The sequence below is a fragment of the Sciurus carolinensis genome, chromosome 15, assembly GCF_902686445.1.
Source record: "Sciurus carolinensis chromosome 15, mSciCar1.2, whole genome shotgun sequence".
Lineage (NCBI taxonomy): Eukaryota > Metazoa > Chordata > Mammalia > Rodentia > Sciuridae > Sciurus > Sciurus carolinensis.
The window spans coordinates 32127221-32144265 of record NC_062227.1 but is presented as its reverse complement, the minus strand read 5'-3'; the positions used below and the strand labels follow the sequence as shown (position 1 = coordinate 32144265).

General features: G+C 37.3%; 1 protein-coding gene and 2 non-coding genes across 3 annotated transcripts in view; all 3 read left to right on the top strand.

Moving 5' to 3' along the window:
• Positions 1 to 15900, top strand: part of Abhd3 (abhydrolase domain containing 3, phospholipase) — a 50486-nt gene extending 34586 nt beyond the window's left edge. The window contains exons 5-9 of the mRNA XM_047526628.1: positions 4232 to 4344; positions 9189 to 9362; positions 11879 to 11927; positions 12008 to 12173; positions 15043 to 15900. Of these exons, the coding sequence (XP_047382584.1) occupies positions 4232 to 4344; positions 9189 to 9362; positions 11879 to 11927; positions 12008 to 12173; positions 15043 to 15221 (681 nt within the window). The 3' untranslated portion in view covers positions 15222 to 15900. The remainder of the gene's footprint in view (positions 1 to 4231; positions 4345 to 9188; positions 9363 to 11878; positions 11928 to 12007; positions 12174 to 15042) is intronic.
• LOC124965907 (U2 spliceosomal RNA) lies at positions 7402 to 7592 on the top strand. The gene has a single exon (XR_007105287.1). It is a non-coding gene; the product is annotated as a U2 spliceosomal RNA (small nuclear RNA).
• Positions 10307 to 10431, top strand: LOC124965867 (U6atac minor spliceosomal RNA). The gene has a single exon (XR_007105252.1). It is a non-coding gene; the product is annotated as a U6atac minor spliceosomal RNA (small nuclear RNA).
• Positions 15901 to 17045: the final 1145 nt, after the last annotated feature.

Here is a 17045-nt window from a genome sequence, read left to right as displayed (position 1 = left end):
CTCCAGGAGCAGCCTTCAACCAGATGCTGAAGGGAATTGGTGAATAAATAACCCAGCACACTTGCCATCTTGTTGGGATCATTTTAAGTCATATTCAACACACTGTTCCAGAGCATCTCAAGGGAATTGAGTCTTAGTTGCCTACAGCCATAAACTGCTTGGTAACATTTCCTTTATTAGCATCTTACCTTTTCTGACTCATTTCACCATATCCCTGCCAAATCACCTTTCAAATGAAACTGCTTGCGCTTACAGCCTTGCCTCCACTGCCCTTTTGAGAGAACCCAATTTACCAGGCATTTACTAGAGGAGTAAGGAGGAGTTTCTGTGTGTCCTGCAAGATGTCCTGAGGAAGAAATACCTGCAGGACTTGGTGCTTTGTCAACCACTTGGGGAGAAGGCAATGTCACCTATAGTTTTTTTTTTTTTTTTTGCGGTGCTGGGGATTGAACCCAGGGCCTTGTGCTTGCAAGACAAGCACTCTACCAACTGAGCTATCTCCCCAGCTCACCTATAGTTTTAACTATGCAAATATAGGTGCCACATACGGTAAAATGGTAAGTTAGGAGAAATGGGAATTTTCATGAAGAGAGAGTTTACTTTGGGGCATTTTGCATTTGAAGTACTAGTAGAGCATTACAATAGATATAAGTTCTCACTGCCTGCTGGAACTCGGAGATTTGTATCTGGAGTTTAGGATGAAAGTAAGAGAGTGGAGAGTTGATTTGGTCACTGCATAGAAGTATTTGATGAAGCTGTAGAGGTGGATAATACCTTCAAGAATCAGGTGTTGACCAGAAAGTAAGCGGGTGCAAGCCTTAGAATGAATCCCCACATTTGGGGTTGTAGGAAGAATGACAGGAACTAGGTGAGGAATGGACAGCCAGTGGCAATATGAACCAGCAGGCCGGAGCCATCTTGGAAGCCAGAAGGAGCAGGCAAGCGAAAGACCATGTGGAAAGGTTCTAGCTTTGCTGCATTTTCAGTTCTGGTAACTTTTGATCCATAGTGATTGGTCATTACGTGTTGAGACATGATCAGCTTTGCTTTTTTTTTTTTTTTTTTTTTTTTTTTTGTGGTCCTGGGGATTGAACCCAGGGCCTTGTGCTTGCGAGGCAGGCACTCTACCAACTGAGCTATATCCCCAGCCCAGCTTTGGTTATTTTAATAGTTATTGCGAGCCTGGTGTGGTGGCACACATCTCTAATCCCAGTGTGACTTGAGAGGCTAAGGCAGGAGGATTACAATTTAAGGTCAGCATCAGCAACTTAGCAAGATTCTGCCTCAAAATAAAAAATAAAAAGGGCTGGGGATATAACTCAGTGTTATCACCCCTCAGTTCAGTCCCCAGTACCAAAAAAATGAAAAACAAAAACAAAAAAGAGCTAGGGTTGTAGCTCAGTGGTAGAGCGCTTGCCTAGCACGTGTGAGGCACTGGGTTTGAGCCTCAGCACCACATAAAAATGGAAAAATAAAATAAAGGTATTGTGTCCATCTACCACTTAAAAAGCATTTGAAAAAAAAAATAACAAAAACCCAAGAAAACAGGTAGTATATTGTAGTGTAGCACAGCTGGGGTCATATGATGTGCTATTGTAGAAGAAAAGATTTAATTAAGAAATCAGACTGTATATTGCTTTATCTAGTGTAAAGGCAGTGCCAGGAGGCCACACTACTTCATTGGCAGTATTATCCATTTTGATCTTACTGTTAACCTGTTTGGAGGTAAATGTTTAGGGAAAAACCATCATCTATGTCTAAGGGTTTCAGGTATTAACTTGTTTGATATGTAGCTCATGGAACTACACTGCTTTATAAGAACTAGATTACTTATTGCAATATAATCTAGACTTTGCTAACTTGTGACCTTTGGCAAATTATTCATCCTTGCTGGGCCTTAGTTTCCTTATATGGAAATAAGGAACCAGGTGACATCTATTGTCCTTCCTGGCACTAAGACTCTGATCCTAATTTTCCATAGACTATTTTTCATATACTGTGGTGTGTGTGTGTGTGTGTGTGTGTAAAAGCACACATGTTCCCAAGCATATACACACATACTTCACTGGCAGCTTGTATAACAGGAGTACATGTTGCAGGGCTGTTCTTAAAAAATTCAGAAACTTTAAAAGCCATTCAGTGTCAATAAACATGTACAATAAAAATACTAAGAATGATTCAGTCACTTAAAATTCTCATGACAAATTCTGCAAATCACTACAAGTGAACATGATGGGAGGTATTGTTTTATTTAGGTTTTACACTGAATTCGTACCCCTCAGGTGCATTTAGTCATGAAGGTGCGTTTTTTTTTTTTTTTTAATTGTTGTTTCTTTTCTATCTCAGTTTTGTCACTTACTATTAAAACGATACAGGAGTGCCAGGCACTGTGGCACACACCTGTAATCCCAGCAGCTTGGGAGTCTGAGGCAGGAAGCTTGCAAGTTCAAAGCCAGCCTCAGCAACTTAGCGAGGCCCCAAAGACTTAGCGAGACTCTGTCTCAAAATAAAAAATAAAATTAAAAACGACTGGGGATGCGTCGTAGTGGTTAAGCACCCCTGAGTTCAATCCCTTGGTGCCCCCCCAACCCCATGCAAAAATAAATAAATAAATAAGTTACAGGAATCATTAACCTCTTAATTCAGTTTCCTCTTTTTTAAAATAGATGTAACAGGATCTTGTTCACTCTTTTGTAGACATAAATTTAATTATTCAATAAGGGTTAGCCATTGTAAATACTGGCAGGTTAATATTTGTCTTTTGGCGCATTCCATGTTTGCCTATCTTGAAAAGATGTCAGTATGCAATAGGTAGTGTTTTAGGGATGAGGTTAATTGGATGGATTGTTGAAAATTGTAATTTTCTCCAACTCTTCCCTCGTGATTGAACAGTGGGTGATATATAACCTTCCTAGTCTGCTTATGGTGTATAGGAAGATTAAAGTTAGGGTGGTGCAGATAACACTGGTTTCACTGTTCTTATTAGTAATGAGTAGTGTTATCAGATTCATCTCCTTATCATTACAGTTCAGATTATTTTCCCTTATAGATACTTTATGCACACACACACACACACACACACACACACACAGTCTATATAGAGGATTGTTCCTCCTCCCAGACCTCAATTGTGAAGCATCTGTGGAGCTTTCCTGCTATCCACAAGGCCCTTACTGAAGAATCTCACATGAAAACCATTTGTTTTGAAGCACTACGTATTAGGCATAATCAGCTTTACGTAGTTTGACATTTTTAAGTGTCTTTTGCCGTGTAACACAGTTGGGGCTACATAGATAAACAATTTATAAAAGAAAAGGTTTGATTAGTAAGTCAGACTGTACGTTATGGCCTTATCAGGAGGAAAGGCCGTGCCTGAAAACTTCCTACTTCATTGCAGATAGCTCTCAGGGTAGAGAAGGTAGTGCCACAATTTAGTACTTGTGTGGCATTATTGGAAGGCCTTTGTACTTCCTTGCATATTTCCTCCATATTTTGGCTTTGGGGAGAATAGAAATTTTTTTCTCTAAAAAATGTAATTCTACCTTGACAGACATGTAGCACACACCTATAGTCCCAGCAACGCAGGAGGCTGAGGCAGGAGGATTGCAAGTTTGAGGCCAGCCTCAGCAATTTAGAGAGACCCTGTCTCAAAATAAAAAAAGTAAAAAGGGCTGGAGATGTAGCTCATTGGTAAAGGACCCCCAGGTTCAATCCCTAGTACCACCCTGCCTCCCCCCAACTCAAACATAATTCTGCTTTTTCTTCCTAAATTGACTGTTCTTGTTAAGGTAGAGACACATTTGAGTGTAGTAAATTGTATGTGTTTAACTGAAGGTATTTGTATTGATTTTGTCCTGTTTGTGTTAAGTCTTCTTGCATGTTAGAACCTTTTGTTAGGACCAACCCGATTCATGTTGACTTCAAATGGTATACATATGTACTGCAAGATAGAAAATGAAAAGTTAAACTCTAATTAAGGGTATGTGGGGCTGGGGTTGTGGCTCAGTGATAGAGCACTTGCATGTGTGAGGCACTGGATTTGATTTTCAGCACCACATGTAAATAAATGAATAAAATAAAGGTCTATCAACATCTAAAATTTTTTTTTAAAAAAAGAATGTGCAAAGGTTTTTTCATATTGATGACTTTTTGCTGATTTTTTAACACTTCTGCATTATACAGATCATTAACCTCACATTTTAATTTTTTGCTTTACTGTCACTGCTTGCAGACACCAAGGACTTACTGTTGTGCTAACACTGAAGACTTGGAGACGGTTATTCACCATGTCCACAGCCTGTACCCTTCTGCTCCTTTTCTGGCAGCTGGGGTTTCAATGGGAGGGTAAGGTTTTCCCTTTTTAAAATAGCCGAGAAGTGTTCTGATTAGCTATCTCCTAGACATTTTAACATGAGTGTTTTGACATATTTTATCACATGTGTTTGAAGAAAGGAAAGAATTAACTCTGGTGAAGTTTAATATTTTCCTTGGCTACTAGTCTATATGGTCAAAGGGTACAAGTCTTTCCTCAGGGCACTCGGGCTTTTGTGTGCCCCACAAAGCTGATGTGCATCTTTCTTCTACCCCCACTGAACTGGTTCTGATACCCTCCCCACCGTTGCTGGGGCTGCATTCTCCTTGGATACTGGAAAAGCTGAACCTGCAGCATGATATTTGTTGTGATGTGTCATTAGCATAGACCAAACACATTTGTGTCTTTCCACAGTGTCAGAATTTATGGAATAAAAATAAATTCACAGGCGTCACCACTTTGATTATTGCAAGTGTACTAAATACTTGCCGGTCACCTGGTAGACATAAGCTGGGTAATCATAGGTTCATTTAATCCAGTCTTAATTTCTAGTATCTGTAACACTCAGTCACATATCACACTTCACACAGTTTTATATATATATTATAGGAAGGCTAAGAAAGAGTTGGGACAGCCACAGGGGTTCAGAGAGCAAAGGCAGAAAGCTGATATGAATGCAAAGAATCACTGTAGGTGGTCAGAGAAGATTTCTGAACCCATCAGAGAAGATTACCGTTCAGTGCGCAGAACTGTCAAAGCACGGGGACATATTCTAGGCCAAGGTTTGGTAGGTCAGCAGTTTCACACTGTCTGTTTGGTGTGTCAGCTTGAGGTGTTAGCTTGGAGTGGGACTTGCCTGGTCGTCGTGGGCAGGAGAAACTGCCCTCTGCTAAAGTCTGAGGACAGAGACTCTGAGGTTGATCACTGTGGTGATTTTCCTGGGCAAGGCCTGTGATGAGTGAACAGTGACAGGGTCAAGGTTCTGCCGTGTCCAGTCTCAGGGTGCTCCTCCTTTTATGAGTCTCAAGTGAGGGGGTTGCATCACTATGGTATATGTCTGACAAACTTGTGGGTCTGGCTTTTCCAATATGAGTTCAACATACCCATGCATCCCTGGACTTCTGGCTGATTTGATACATTCACGGGTGGTCATTCTTATTAGCATTTATTTATCAGTTTGTGCCTTATGGTTGTGCCAGGCAGATGGTGGTGGTTTTTTGTACAAACAAGGTGTGGAGTCATTCCACTTAAACACAAAATGGAGTCGCTCATGGCAAACTGCAACTTTATAAAATGGAGTAACAAAGGTTGAGGCACAGCTGAGAACCGCTGTTCTGTACACTGTGGAGTAACTCAGCAGGGCACAGCTGATCACCACGATGTTTGTCACTCCAGTCACAGAAATTCTCATTATTTTTTTCCCTAGATGGCATTTTGTTCTGTTTTGTTTTGTTGCTGGGCAAATTTTGTTGTTAATCCCCTAACTCCAGCTGCTGTTTTATCATTATGGTTTGTGATGCTTGTCATTACATTAGAGCTTATTTGGAACTTTTATTTAACATATTTAATATTTAGGTTTATTTTTCCACTACTCATTATTTATATTTTTTATGTTCTATTGAGAGAGAGCTTAAGAAAATTTGAAATTTTATTATCTAGCATTTTATTGTTTCAGATTCCTATACCATTGTCCAAAAACTATCTTTTAATGGGGGGATCAGGGCCTCATGCATGCTAGGCAAGTGTTCTACCACAGAGCTACACCCACCAGCCCCAAAGTACTTTTTTAAATCAGTTAACACTTGAAGTAAAAAATAATACTTTCTTTTCATTTTGTAATTGGTTTATCTGTCATTTCAGTTTTCACAACATTTTAGGAATATATATGTATATATGTGCTTGAAAATGAACAGCCTTTATGAATGATAGACTCTGAAAAACAGGCTTTAACCAGAGCCTTTTAGATTCTGATAAACATTAAACTAAGAAGACAAGAATACATCTGTTACATTAGCATGGAAGGTCTGCCTTGACCTACTAAAGGAAGAAATCTGAATCAATGCAGAAAAAAGGCAGAATTTCTCAATTGTCCTTAACAGACAGAATTTAGTTTCTCTTCCCTTCTCCCCATATAATGTGAAGCTTAAAGGACAGGGTGAGAACTGAACTTTTCCCCCTTAATCATATACATTCTTGACTTCCTTTCTTTCTTTTCCTTTTCTCTTTTTTTAAGGCCAGACCTTATATAAACAGGCCCACATTCTTTATTCAGAAGCTCCTGGGAAATGCCTATTCATGCCACACTGAAGCCTCAGTGCCTGAAGGCAGAACTTGACCGTTAGCCTTTACAGCTGGTTGAATATTAATGTCTTGTAAATTATTTGAAAGAAGCATCCTTTCTAGTTGCCTAGAACTGTGACACAGTCCCAGCTGGGCTTACAACACTTGGAGATGTGTTTTAAAGCTTGACACATTTTTCTTTTGGAGATGCAGCTGACAAAAGCATAGTCTGAGGAAGATTCTTAGACCCAGTGCCCCATGGATTCGGGTAATCCCCAAGCCTGGGATGCCTGGGGCCAAGTGTAGGCTTTGAGCCATAGCTGAGTCAAGTCAAGGACCCTGTGCCACTCTAGACCCAGATTCTAGTTTCCCAGTGAGATGCTGAAAACACTTTAAAAATGTATATAAATTCCAAATATATAGAAAAAACAAGAATATACCCCATCAACTCATCACCCAGGGGCTGGGGAGATAGCTCAGTTGGTAGAGTGCTTGCCTTGCAAGCACAAGGCCCTGAGTTCGATCCCCAGTACCACAAAAAAAAAAAAAAAAAAAAAAAAAAAAAAATCACCCAGCTTCAATTAATTATCAGCTCATAGATAATCCTGTTTCATCAGTAGCAAGCTTTTTCCCCCACTCCTTCCCAACTCTGATAATTGTTAACTATATCTCATATATCATTTATTAATATTTCAGGTGAGGCTAGGGATGTAGCTCAGTGGTAGAGTGTCAGCTTAGTATACAGGAGGCCCTGGGTTCAATACCCAGTACCACAAAAATTAAAATTAATAAATAAATATTTCATTTGAATAATTTCTTGGCCTCTTAGCTAAGATCAATTGTGGTATATGTTCTTACCAGTTTAATAACTCATATATTCTCTATCCAAGAATGATACAGTGAATGGATTTTGGGAGTAGGGAGATGGAATAGGGGCTTTCCCTGTCTGATCTATGCATTAACTTGGTATTACAGTACCTCCAGGAATGGCAGACACAAAAATAAAAAAGTAAATGCATAAATATTTCTATTGGTATCCCTAAAACACAGATTCTTTCTTTTTTTAAAAAAAATTCTTATCCTTCCTGAATAAAATTAACTGTCATTATCAAATACTCAGTTGTTGTTCATGTTTTTCCAATTGTCTATTTATTTGATTTTATAGTTTATTTGATACAGGAGCCAGATAAGGTGCACCCACACAATGGGATTGGTATGTCTCTTGAGTCTCTTAATCCATGGGATCTTTCTCCATCTCACTCTTTTTTCTTCCTTGTATTTTTTTTTTTTTCTTTTGGTAATGGGGTAAGTAAATGGTTGTTTTTTTTGTTGGTTTTTTTTTTTTTTTCTGTCAAAGTAAAAGAACCTTTTGCAGGGTAGTATCTTGGCATCATTTGGCTCCTGAGTAATACCCAAGAATTACCCACACCCTATCTCTTCCTGGATCTTTCTACTTCTGAGTTCCCTTCCAGCCGTTGCAGTTTGTACATTTAACAGCCTCCTAGCAATATCTGACCTCAAGCCAGCAAGTAGGACCCCAAAACTAGAACCTGGAATGAACCCTTTGCAGGAATGGGAGCATGACACTTTATGTGGCTTAGTGAACACAGTGCTATCTCCAACTAGTAGAGTCATTTTCAAAACCGACATGTCCACGTGCCTGCTGAAATTTCATCACATTCACCCTGAAAGTTATTTGGTTGAAAAAAAGAGCCAGGGAGAATTTTTACTTTATTTCTCTTGTTTTAGAAACCTGAGCAATTGAAAAAAATTGATAAATAATTATTAGGTATAGAAACTATAAAATTAAATGGAATTCAGTACATTATCCTTTATTCTAGTTGGCAGTGTTAAGCTTAGATTTTTGACATGTTATTAGATTACACTCAATTCTTGTCTTTCTTACCAGGACAGAATCAGGAAAATTGATAAAAGAAAAAGAGAAAAGTATGTGACTGCTGATAAGCACAGATAGCGGGAAGGAGTAGGAAGAGAAAATAAGTTCCTTGAGGAGCCGGTCGCTCTGCCACAACTCAGAAAGTCTAACTCTAGAATGGAGAGCGCCCCCAGACCCTTGCTGAGCCTCGTGCCTCAGCAACGAGGATGGCTACCCAAAGCAACTTAGAATCTCTGGGGTACCACCTGGACCAGTGTGCAGCCACGTTTGAGATTGACTCCCTGGGTGGATTTCTCTTGTGTTCTCATGCTTTATTTCGTAGAAGGAAACATGTACAGAAATAACTGTATGTGTCCCATCCACAGTACAGCCAACTGCAATATACAAAGGAGTGTGAAGTGAAGAAAAGAACAGATATATCTGCTTGTATCAACACTGGTTTCTCTTTTTCTCCTCTATCATTAGTATGAAGTCCACACTTAGAAATGAGCTGTCTTGGGCTGGGGTTGTAGCTCAGTGATAGAGCGCTTGCCCAGCATGTGTGAGGCACAGGGTTTGATCCTCAGCACCACATAAAAATAAATAAATAAAATAAAGGTATTGTGTCCATCTGCATCTAAAAAAATATATTAAAGAAATGAGATGCCTTGAGACAGATAACAAATTAGTCACCAAGTCTCCTGTTTCTCCTCATTTTAGAATGCTGCTTCTAAATTACCTGGGCAAAATTGGGCCCAAAACTCCATTGATGGCAGCTGCCACTTTTTCAGTTGGTTGGAATACTTTTGCTTGCTCAGAGTCATTGGAGAAACCACTGAACTGGCTGCTTTTTAATTACTATTTGACAACTTGCCTCCAGTCTTCAGTTAATAAGTAAGTAATCTTTACAATTCTTTGTCTCCAAACTTTTTAGATCACATGCCCCAACAGTAAAAAAAAACTGTCAATATATGTATATTTGTTTAGACATGACTTTACTACTGTACCACAATATTTACATATTGTGAATGCATGCAAAAATAAAAAACTGGGCTGGGAATGTAGCTCAGTTGGTAGAGTGCTTCACATGCACAAGGCCCTGGGTTCAATCCCCAGCACCACAAAAAATAAATAAATAAATAAAAATTTAAAAATAAAATAAAAATCTGTAAGCATGACCTAAACTTACAGATAAAGTCATAATGTTTTCTTTTTTTTCTTTTTTCTTTAAAAAAATTTTTTTATAGTTGCATATGGACAGAATGCCTTTATTTGTTCATTTTTATGCAGTACTAGGGATCGAACCCAGTGCCTCACATGTGCTAGGCAAATGCTCTGCCACTAAGCTACAGCCCCAGCCCTCATAATGTTTTCTTTGAGGATCGCTGTTCTAAATCACTGTGAAAGTATTTCTTACAAACTGCTGGGTGTGGTGGTGCACACCTGTAATCCCAACAATTTGGGAGGCTGAGGCAGAAGGATCACAATGGCCAGCCTCAGCTAAAAGTTAGCTAGACCCTATCTGAAAATAAAAAAACAAACAAAATAAAAGGGCTGGGGATATAGCTCAGTGGTAAATCACCCTTGACTTCAATCCCCAGTACAAACAAACAAACAAACATATATATATATATATATATATATATATATATATATATATATATACATACACACATATTGTAAAAAACTAAAACATTGTGGAATGTGTTAAGGTAATATTATGATTATGGGCTATTCCCTAGATTTTCTACTTCTTGCTAATCTTGTCAGTACCTAATTCTTTTCCAGGTAGTAAGCACTGAAGAAAGTGTCTTCAGGGTTCAATAATATGACTCCTTGTATTGTATGAAAGGAGAGAAGGTTAGCACTCCCCTGGACAAGGATGGAAGAGGCCCTCGGGCCTGACACACGCATATGATTAAGGCATTGCCACCTACTTCGTGGCATGTAACCGTCGTGTTTTGAACATCTCCTTTAGTTTGGAAAAATTGTCCTAAAAATGGAAGATATATCAGAGTAGAGGAAAGATTTGAAATTCAGTCAGTCACATATATGTCCTTTTCAACCATGGGTCTAGTAACTAGCTTTGAGATATTGGACAATTTATTTAAAGTTTCTAAAGCTAAATGATGACTTCACTAAACAAACAGACAAAATGAAGATATTAATGTGAGATTAAATGACACTTTTACACTCTCAATAAATATTAATTCCTTTCAAAAAAATATGACTCCTTAAGCATGTGCTTACTAGCCTAGTGTGTTTTAGAAATAAGAGAGATTCTTGTGCACACTCTTAGCTTACAGTTATTATAGTAACAAAATACTGTCTTTGCTGCATTAATTTTTCTGGAATTCTTTGTGTATCTTTAAACAGTTAAATTGGCATGATGAAGAATGTACAGATGCTGGGTGTTGTGAGGCACTCCTGTAATCACAGTGACTCAGGAAGCTGAGACAAGAGGATCTCAAGTTCAAAGCCAGCCTCAGCAATTTAGCAAGGCTTTAAGCAACCCACAAGACCCTGTCTCTAAATAAGATCCAAGAAAAGGGCTGGGGATATGACTCAGTGGTTAAGTGCCCCTGGGTTCAATCCAGGTACAAAACAACAACAAAATACAGCTGTTTCTGTTTATTCCTTTTTTTACCTTTATTTTATTTATTTATATGTGGTGCTGAGAATCGAACCCAGTGCCTCACATATGCTATGCAAGTGCTCTACCACTGAGCAACAACCCCAGCCTCTGCTTATTCCTTTTTTCAAAAACATATTTTTTTTAGTTGTAGGTGGACACCTACAACTTTAATTATTTTTATGTGGTGCTGAGGGTCAAACCCAGAGCCTCACACATGCTAGGCAAGCGGTCTACCATTGAGCCATAAGCCTAGCCCCTGTGACTATTTATTACTTTGTCAGGTTTTTTTTTTTTTTTTTTTTTTTTTTTCTTTTTGGTACTGTGGATTGAACACAGGAGGTGCTCTACTGAGCTATGCCTCTAGCCCTTTTTAAAAAAATTTTAAATTCTGAGATAGGATCTGGCTAAATTATTGAAGCTGACCTTGAAGTTGCAATCTTCCTTCCTCCGCCTCCCAAGTAGCTGGGATTACCTACGTGTGTCACCACGCCCAGCTTGCATACTTTTTTTTTTTTTTTTTTTAATGTTGTTCACTTTTTCTTGTACAACCAATCTACAAGACTCTGGGTTCAGTCTCCAGAAACCACCCTCCCAAAGAAAAATCACCTTCAGAACAAACATCAGTGTATTACTTCTGTATCTAATTAAACAAATGTTTTTTGAGTGCCAACTTTGTGCGCTGTTCTAGGCTATTTAGTTATTTGTTATTATGTATTTTAGGTGTGATTGAGGTAGAAATGATCCTAACTGTAGTTCTGAAATGCTTTTGTTCTAGGCACCGCCATATGTTTGTAAAACAAATTGATATGGATCATGTCATGAAGGTAGGAGATAAACTTCAGGTAGTATGCTTTATTTACTCTTTTAATTGCAAGAATAGATAAAATTTGTTTTTGTTTCTCAGGCAAAGTCTATCAGAGAGTTTGATAAGAGATTCACTTCTGTCATGTTTGGATACCGAACAATAGATGATTATTATACTGATGCCAGCCCAAATCGTAGACTGAAGTCAGTAGGAATTCCAGTGTTGTGCCTGAATTCTGTGGATGATGTTTTCTCACCCAGTCATGGTAAAATTAGCATTTTTGAATACATTTTGGCATGAATTAATTTTTTAAATATTTTTCTGTTTTAAGAAAATGTAATAATAAATGTCGACTGGGCACAATTGTGTATACCTGTAATCCCCACTGCTAGGGAGGCTGAGGCACGAGGATCAAAAGTTTGAGGCCAACCTCAGCAACTTAGCAAGAACCTGTCTCAAAATAAAAAATAGAAAGGGCTAGGGATGTGGCTCAGTGTTAGAGCACCTTTCTGTTCAATCCCCAGTGCCAGGGGAAGAATAAACACATAAAATATCAGTCGTAATTATGTTTTTCATTGTGATAAAAAATAACTAAATACTCACAATTTAGTATCTAAATGTCTCAGATCATGTCTGAAATGTTGTTTCAGAGTTCATTGTCTAGTCCAGGGACTCTGGAGTATCCCAGGACAAATTAGGACTCAGTATTTTGCTTGTTCTCATTTTTCTAACCTTTCCTTTTTATCAAATACAGTGTTCTTTGGACAGATTATGTTACAATATCTTTACCTCAGGAGAACATTGTCATCACTTGTCTCATGTTCCTGGAGTTCCTATATAAAAGAATTTGAAGTTTTTCTTCCCTTTTAACCTGGAAGAGAACTTGAAACTTGAGAAACACAATGGCCTTGAATATCTTAATGATGAGAGCAATTTTGGGCTAAACAGTCATATTTAAAGTGAAACAGTTTTAATTTCTCCCCTAGATACAGTAAAAAAAAAAGTTACTCCAGACTTAACTTTCCTGCTATCTTAATTCAGGAAGCACAAAATTTGATAACATCAATATCTGTGCATGTGTTTGCCTATTAAGTGGTGTGATTAGCAATAATTATATCAGGGCCGTGTTGTGGCTCCTTGGTAGAGCACTTGCCTAGCATGTGTGAGGCACTGGGTTCAATCCTTAGCACCACATAAAAAATAAATAAATAAAGGTATTGTTTCCATCTACAACTAAACAAATATTTTAAAAAAGAAGTAATCATAGTAGCTCAAGGATCAATAGGCTTGATCTCTGATTTTATCCTAATGAAAATTGACAAAGTATTTTGTGAAGACTTTTCTCCTTACTTTCCCCCTAATTATTTTTAAAAACACTTTCCCCAAGTACTCCATTAAAAGCCGTTATTATGGACTAGGGATACAGCTCAGTAGTAGAGCCCTGGGCAAGCATGCATGAGCCCCTAGGTTTAATCCTCAGCAACCACACCACACACACAAACACACATAAGAAAGAATGAAGGAAAGGAAGAAAGGAAGAAAGGAAAGAGAGAAAAGAAGGAAAGATGGAAAGAAAAAAAGAAGGAAAGGAAGGAAGGAATAAAATAAGAAAAAATTACATTTATTCTGACTCTAAACATTATATATTGTAAAAATTTCAGAAAACCCCTGAAGTATATATTTATATATTTTTAATTATCCTTTATTTATTTTTTGATGGACCTTTATTTAATTAATTTATTTATACATGCTGTCAAGAATCAAACCCAGTGCCTCACACATGCTAGGCAGTCTCTCTACCACTATACTACAACCCCAGACCCCATTATTTATTTACAAGCTCCCATTTAAGCACAGGTAATTTTAGATAGCTGAAATTTTTGACCTTTGACCACAAATCAGAAAGTAAAACTGTAAACTTTAATATCACTTGAATTACATAGTAATTGTTCAGCATATTTTTGTTGGATCAAGTAAGTCTAGAGTTTCTTCATCCATTTGCATATTTCATTGGCCATACAGCCACAGAAATTTCCCAACATTTAACCTGACCCACAGGGCGACGCTTAAACTCATTTCCAATTCTTTCCCAAGCTCTTAAAATAGTCCTGCCACATTGAAATAGTAGACAATTGTCTGCAGTCTGAGAGAACAGGCAGCCAGCATCTTTCACATGATTCAAATGTGGCACCGCCTTTGTTTTTCTGATATGACTGTAACAGTCAGTGTTAGAAATTTCTGGGTATGGGGGGGTGTAGCTCAATGGTAGAATACATGCTTACCATTCACAGGCCCCGAGTTCAGTCCACAGGACGAAAAAAAAATTTTTTTTTTTTTTTTGGTACTGTGTGAACTCCGAGCATTAGAGAAAAATAAGTAAAACAACTGTAATTCATATCCCTAAAGTTTGTTCTCAGTCGATATTGTAGGACACATGTAAAGACTATCATTAGTGGTGAATTATATTTAATATACCAACTATATTTTCAAAATACAGCTTTTCTTTTTCTTGACTATAAATAGAAATTCTGAGAAAGAAGAAAAATTAAAAATAATTACTCATGTTTCAGATGTTTCAGTACCCAAAGATAAATACTATTACCATTTGAGAAAATTTCTTTCTCTCCTTTTTTTTTTTGATTATCTGTGTTTTTACAACGTATATCATATTTATAATTTTGAATATTTCCTTAGAGCCACCAGTGGCCTCAGGAATCTAATTTCATATAGTTATCCAAAAGCATACATAATGAATCCATGACATTCACAAAAGTGCTAAGATTATTTTTAATTTCTCAAAACAAGATTCAGCCTATACTTTTGTGTTCTGATTCAATCTTAGGTTGACTCTTCCAAAAATGATAGTCTAGTACATGACTGTAAATATAAACTACTGTAAGAATGTTGAAAAAAAAAAAGTTGATATAATTAGACTCATTCCATTTAACCATACTCATTACACATATTTTTTTAGATGGTATTTTGGTTTATATTGATAAGAAATTATAAAAGTATGTACATTTCCTAATAAAAAATGATAATGACTCTCTCTCTCTCTCTCTCTCTCTCTCTCTCTCTCTCTCTCTCTCTCTCTTTTCCTTTCTCTTACCTGCTACCCATTTTCTTTCTTTAAGCTATTCCAATAGAAACCGCTAAACAAAACCCTAATGTTGCTTTGGTCCTTACTTCTTATGGAGGCCATATTGGTTTTCTGGAGGGAATCTGGCCAAGGCAATGCACTTACATGGATCGAGTCTTCAAGCAGTTTGTGCAGGCCATGGTTGAGCATGGACATGAACTTTCTAGCATGTAGCCCTTTGTGTGCATTATGTCTGAACATCATTGTAAAGGCAACTCAGCTTAGTGCACAAATTTTAACTACTGTATATAAAGCAAATAAGCCAGCAGATGGGTGAAGAGGTCCAGAATGACATGCAAAAACTACTTTTTAGGAAAACAAAACAACTTTGTAGCAAGAAATTAAATATAGTTTAGATTATTACTTACGTAGATTTTATTTTTACTATGCCTTACCAAGTATGACCTTAAATAAAGTAGTCTTTACCTACGTGGAATTGCACTTAACCAAAACTATTGTGTAAAAAGATTTTAATTCCTCAGGGTTTTAATTTAGGCTAGTATTTTTTAGATTACTTATTTTAGATGATTTAATGGTACTTTAATAACTGGTAAGAAGAGATTTTGGTTATTTGAATGTAAGTTATAAGTTGGCACATTCCTAAGGGTATTTATACTTTAATGATGATAACATGAAAACTGAAATAAAATACAATGCGCTAAGTCTTCTATGTATTTTTACTTTCACAGGCAAGTGCAACAATGTTAGACTGACTTCTATACATGCTCTTTTACTCTGATAACATTAAATTAGGGCTGATTTGTTTTATACTGATTATAATTTACATGCTTATTTTTAAAATAGTATATGCACATACATGTATATCATATTAAAATAAATTCTCTCATTTTAAATTGTTTCTCTGTGAATTGTTTTTTATAAAAAGGGCCCAGAAAGTAATCCCTGGAAAGTAATTTATGATAATTTCATGAATGCATTAGTAAGAAACATTAAAACTGTTTTGCTTCACTGTTTCCAGAATATTGGTCTCACATCATTTATAGTAATTAAGAATACTTTCAGCTATAGGAAACCCAACAGGGCCTTAAGGAATAATAATATTTAATAGGGGATGGGGGTGTGGCTCAGTGATACAGTGTGTGCTCAGCATGCACAAGACCCTAGGTTTGGTCCCTGGCATGTAAATATATTTAATTATCTTGCCATTAAAATATCACAAGAAGAGCTGGGCTATAGCTCAAGTGTCAGAACACTTGCCTAGCATGTGTGAGGCACTGGGTTCAATCCTTAGCACCACATTAAAAAAAAAAAAAAAAAAACAAAATAAAGGCATTCTGTCCATCTACAACTATAAAAAATTTTTTTTAACAAATGATATCACAAGAAGTCTCCTGGTTGGCAAAACAGGACTGGTGCAGAGTCTTACCGATGTCATCAGAGACTCAAGCTGATTCCACCCATCCTTAGCAGGATGGCTAGTTATCTCCTAGACACAGAGTAGCTGCTGCAGCTCGGGACATCACATTTGTGTTTAGAGCAAGAAAAGAGGGAAGGAGTGGAGGAGCCCAATACATCTGCCTACCCTTTTAGTAAAAGTCAAAGCTTTCCCAGAAGTCTTGTACTTACGTACATTAGAACTGTGTCACATGTCCACCCAGATTAAGTAGGATACTGGGAATGCAAGTATGAAAACTTTTCCAACCGTAGTAGAAGCAGAAAAGGAAGAGGGCATTGGCAATGGTTATTGGACTAGCCAGTGAATAGTGACATCTTCCACATCATTCAACATCTCTTCTCACTTTTTTACTGCTTCAACCTGTTCATAAAATACATATAGTTTTGCTCCAGTTATTGCATGAAGATAACCATGTACCAAATGTATATATGTGTGTGTGAAAAAAATTGGAGAACTGATGATGTCTTTGTAGAGTCCCTCAATACTGTTTCTAAGATGGTGGCATTGATAACCAGTGCTTTTCTTGCCTGTTCAGCATGTATTCTGATTCAATCATATGGTTACATTCAGTTCCTATGGAT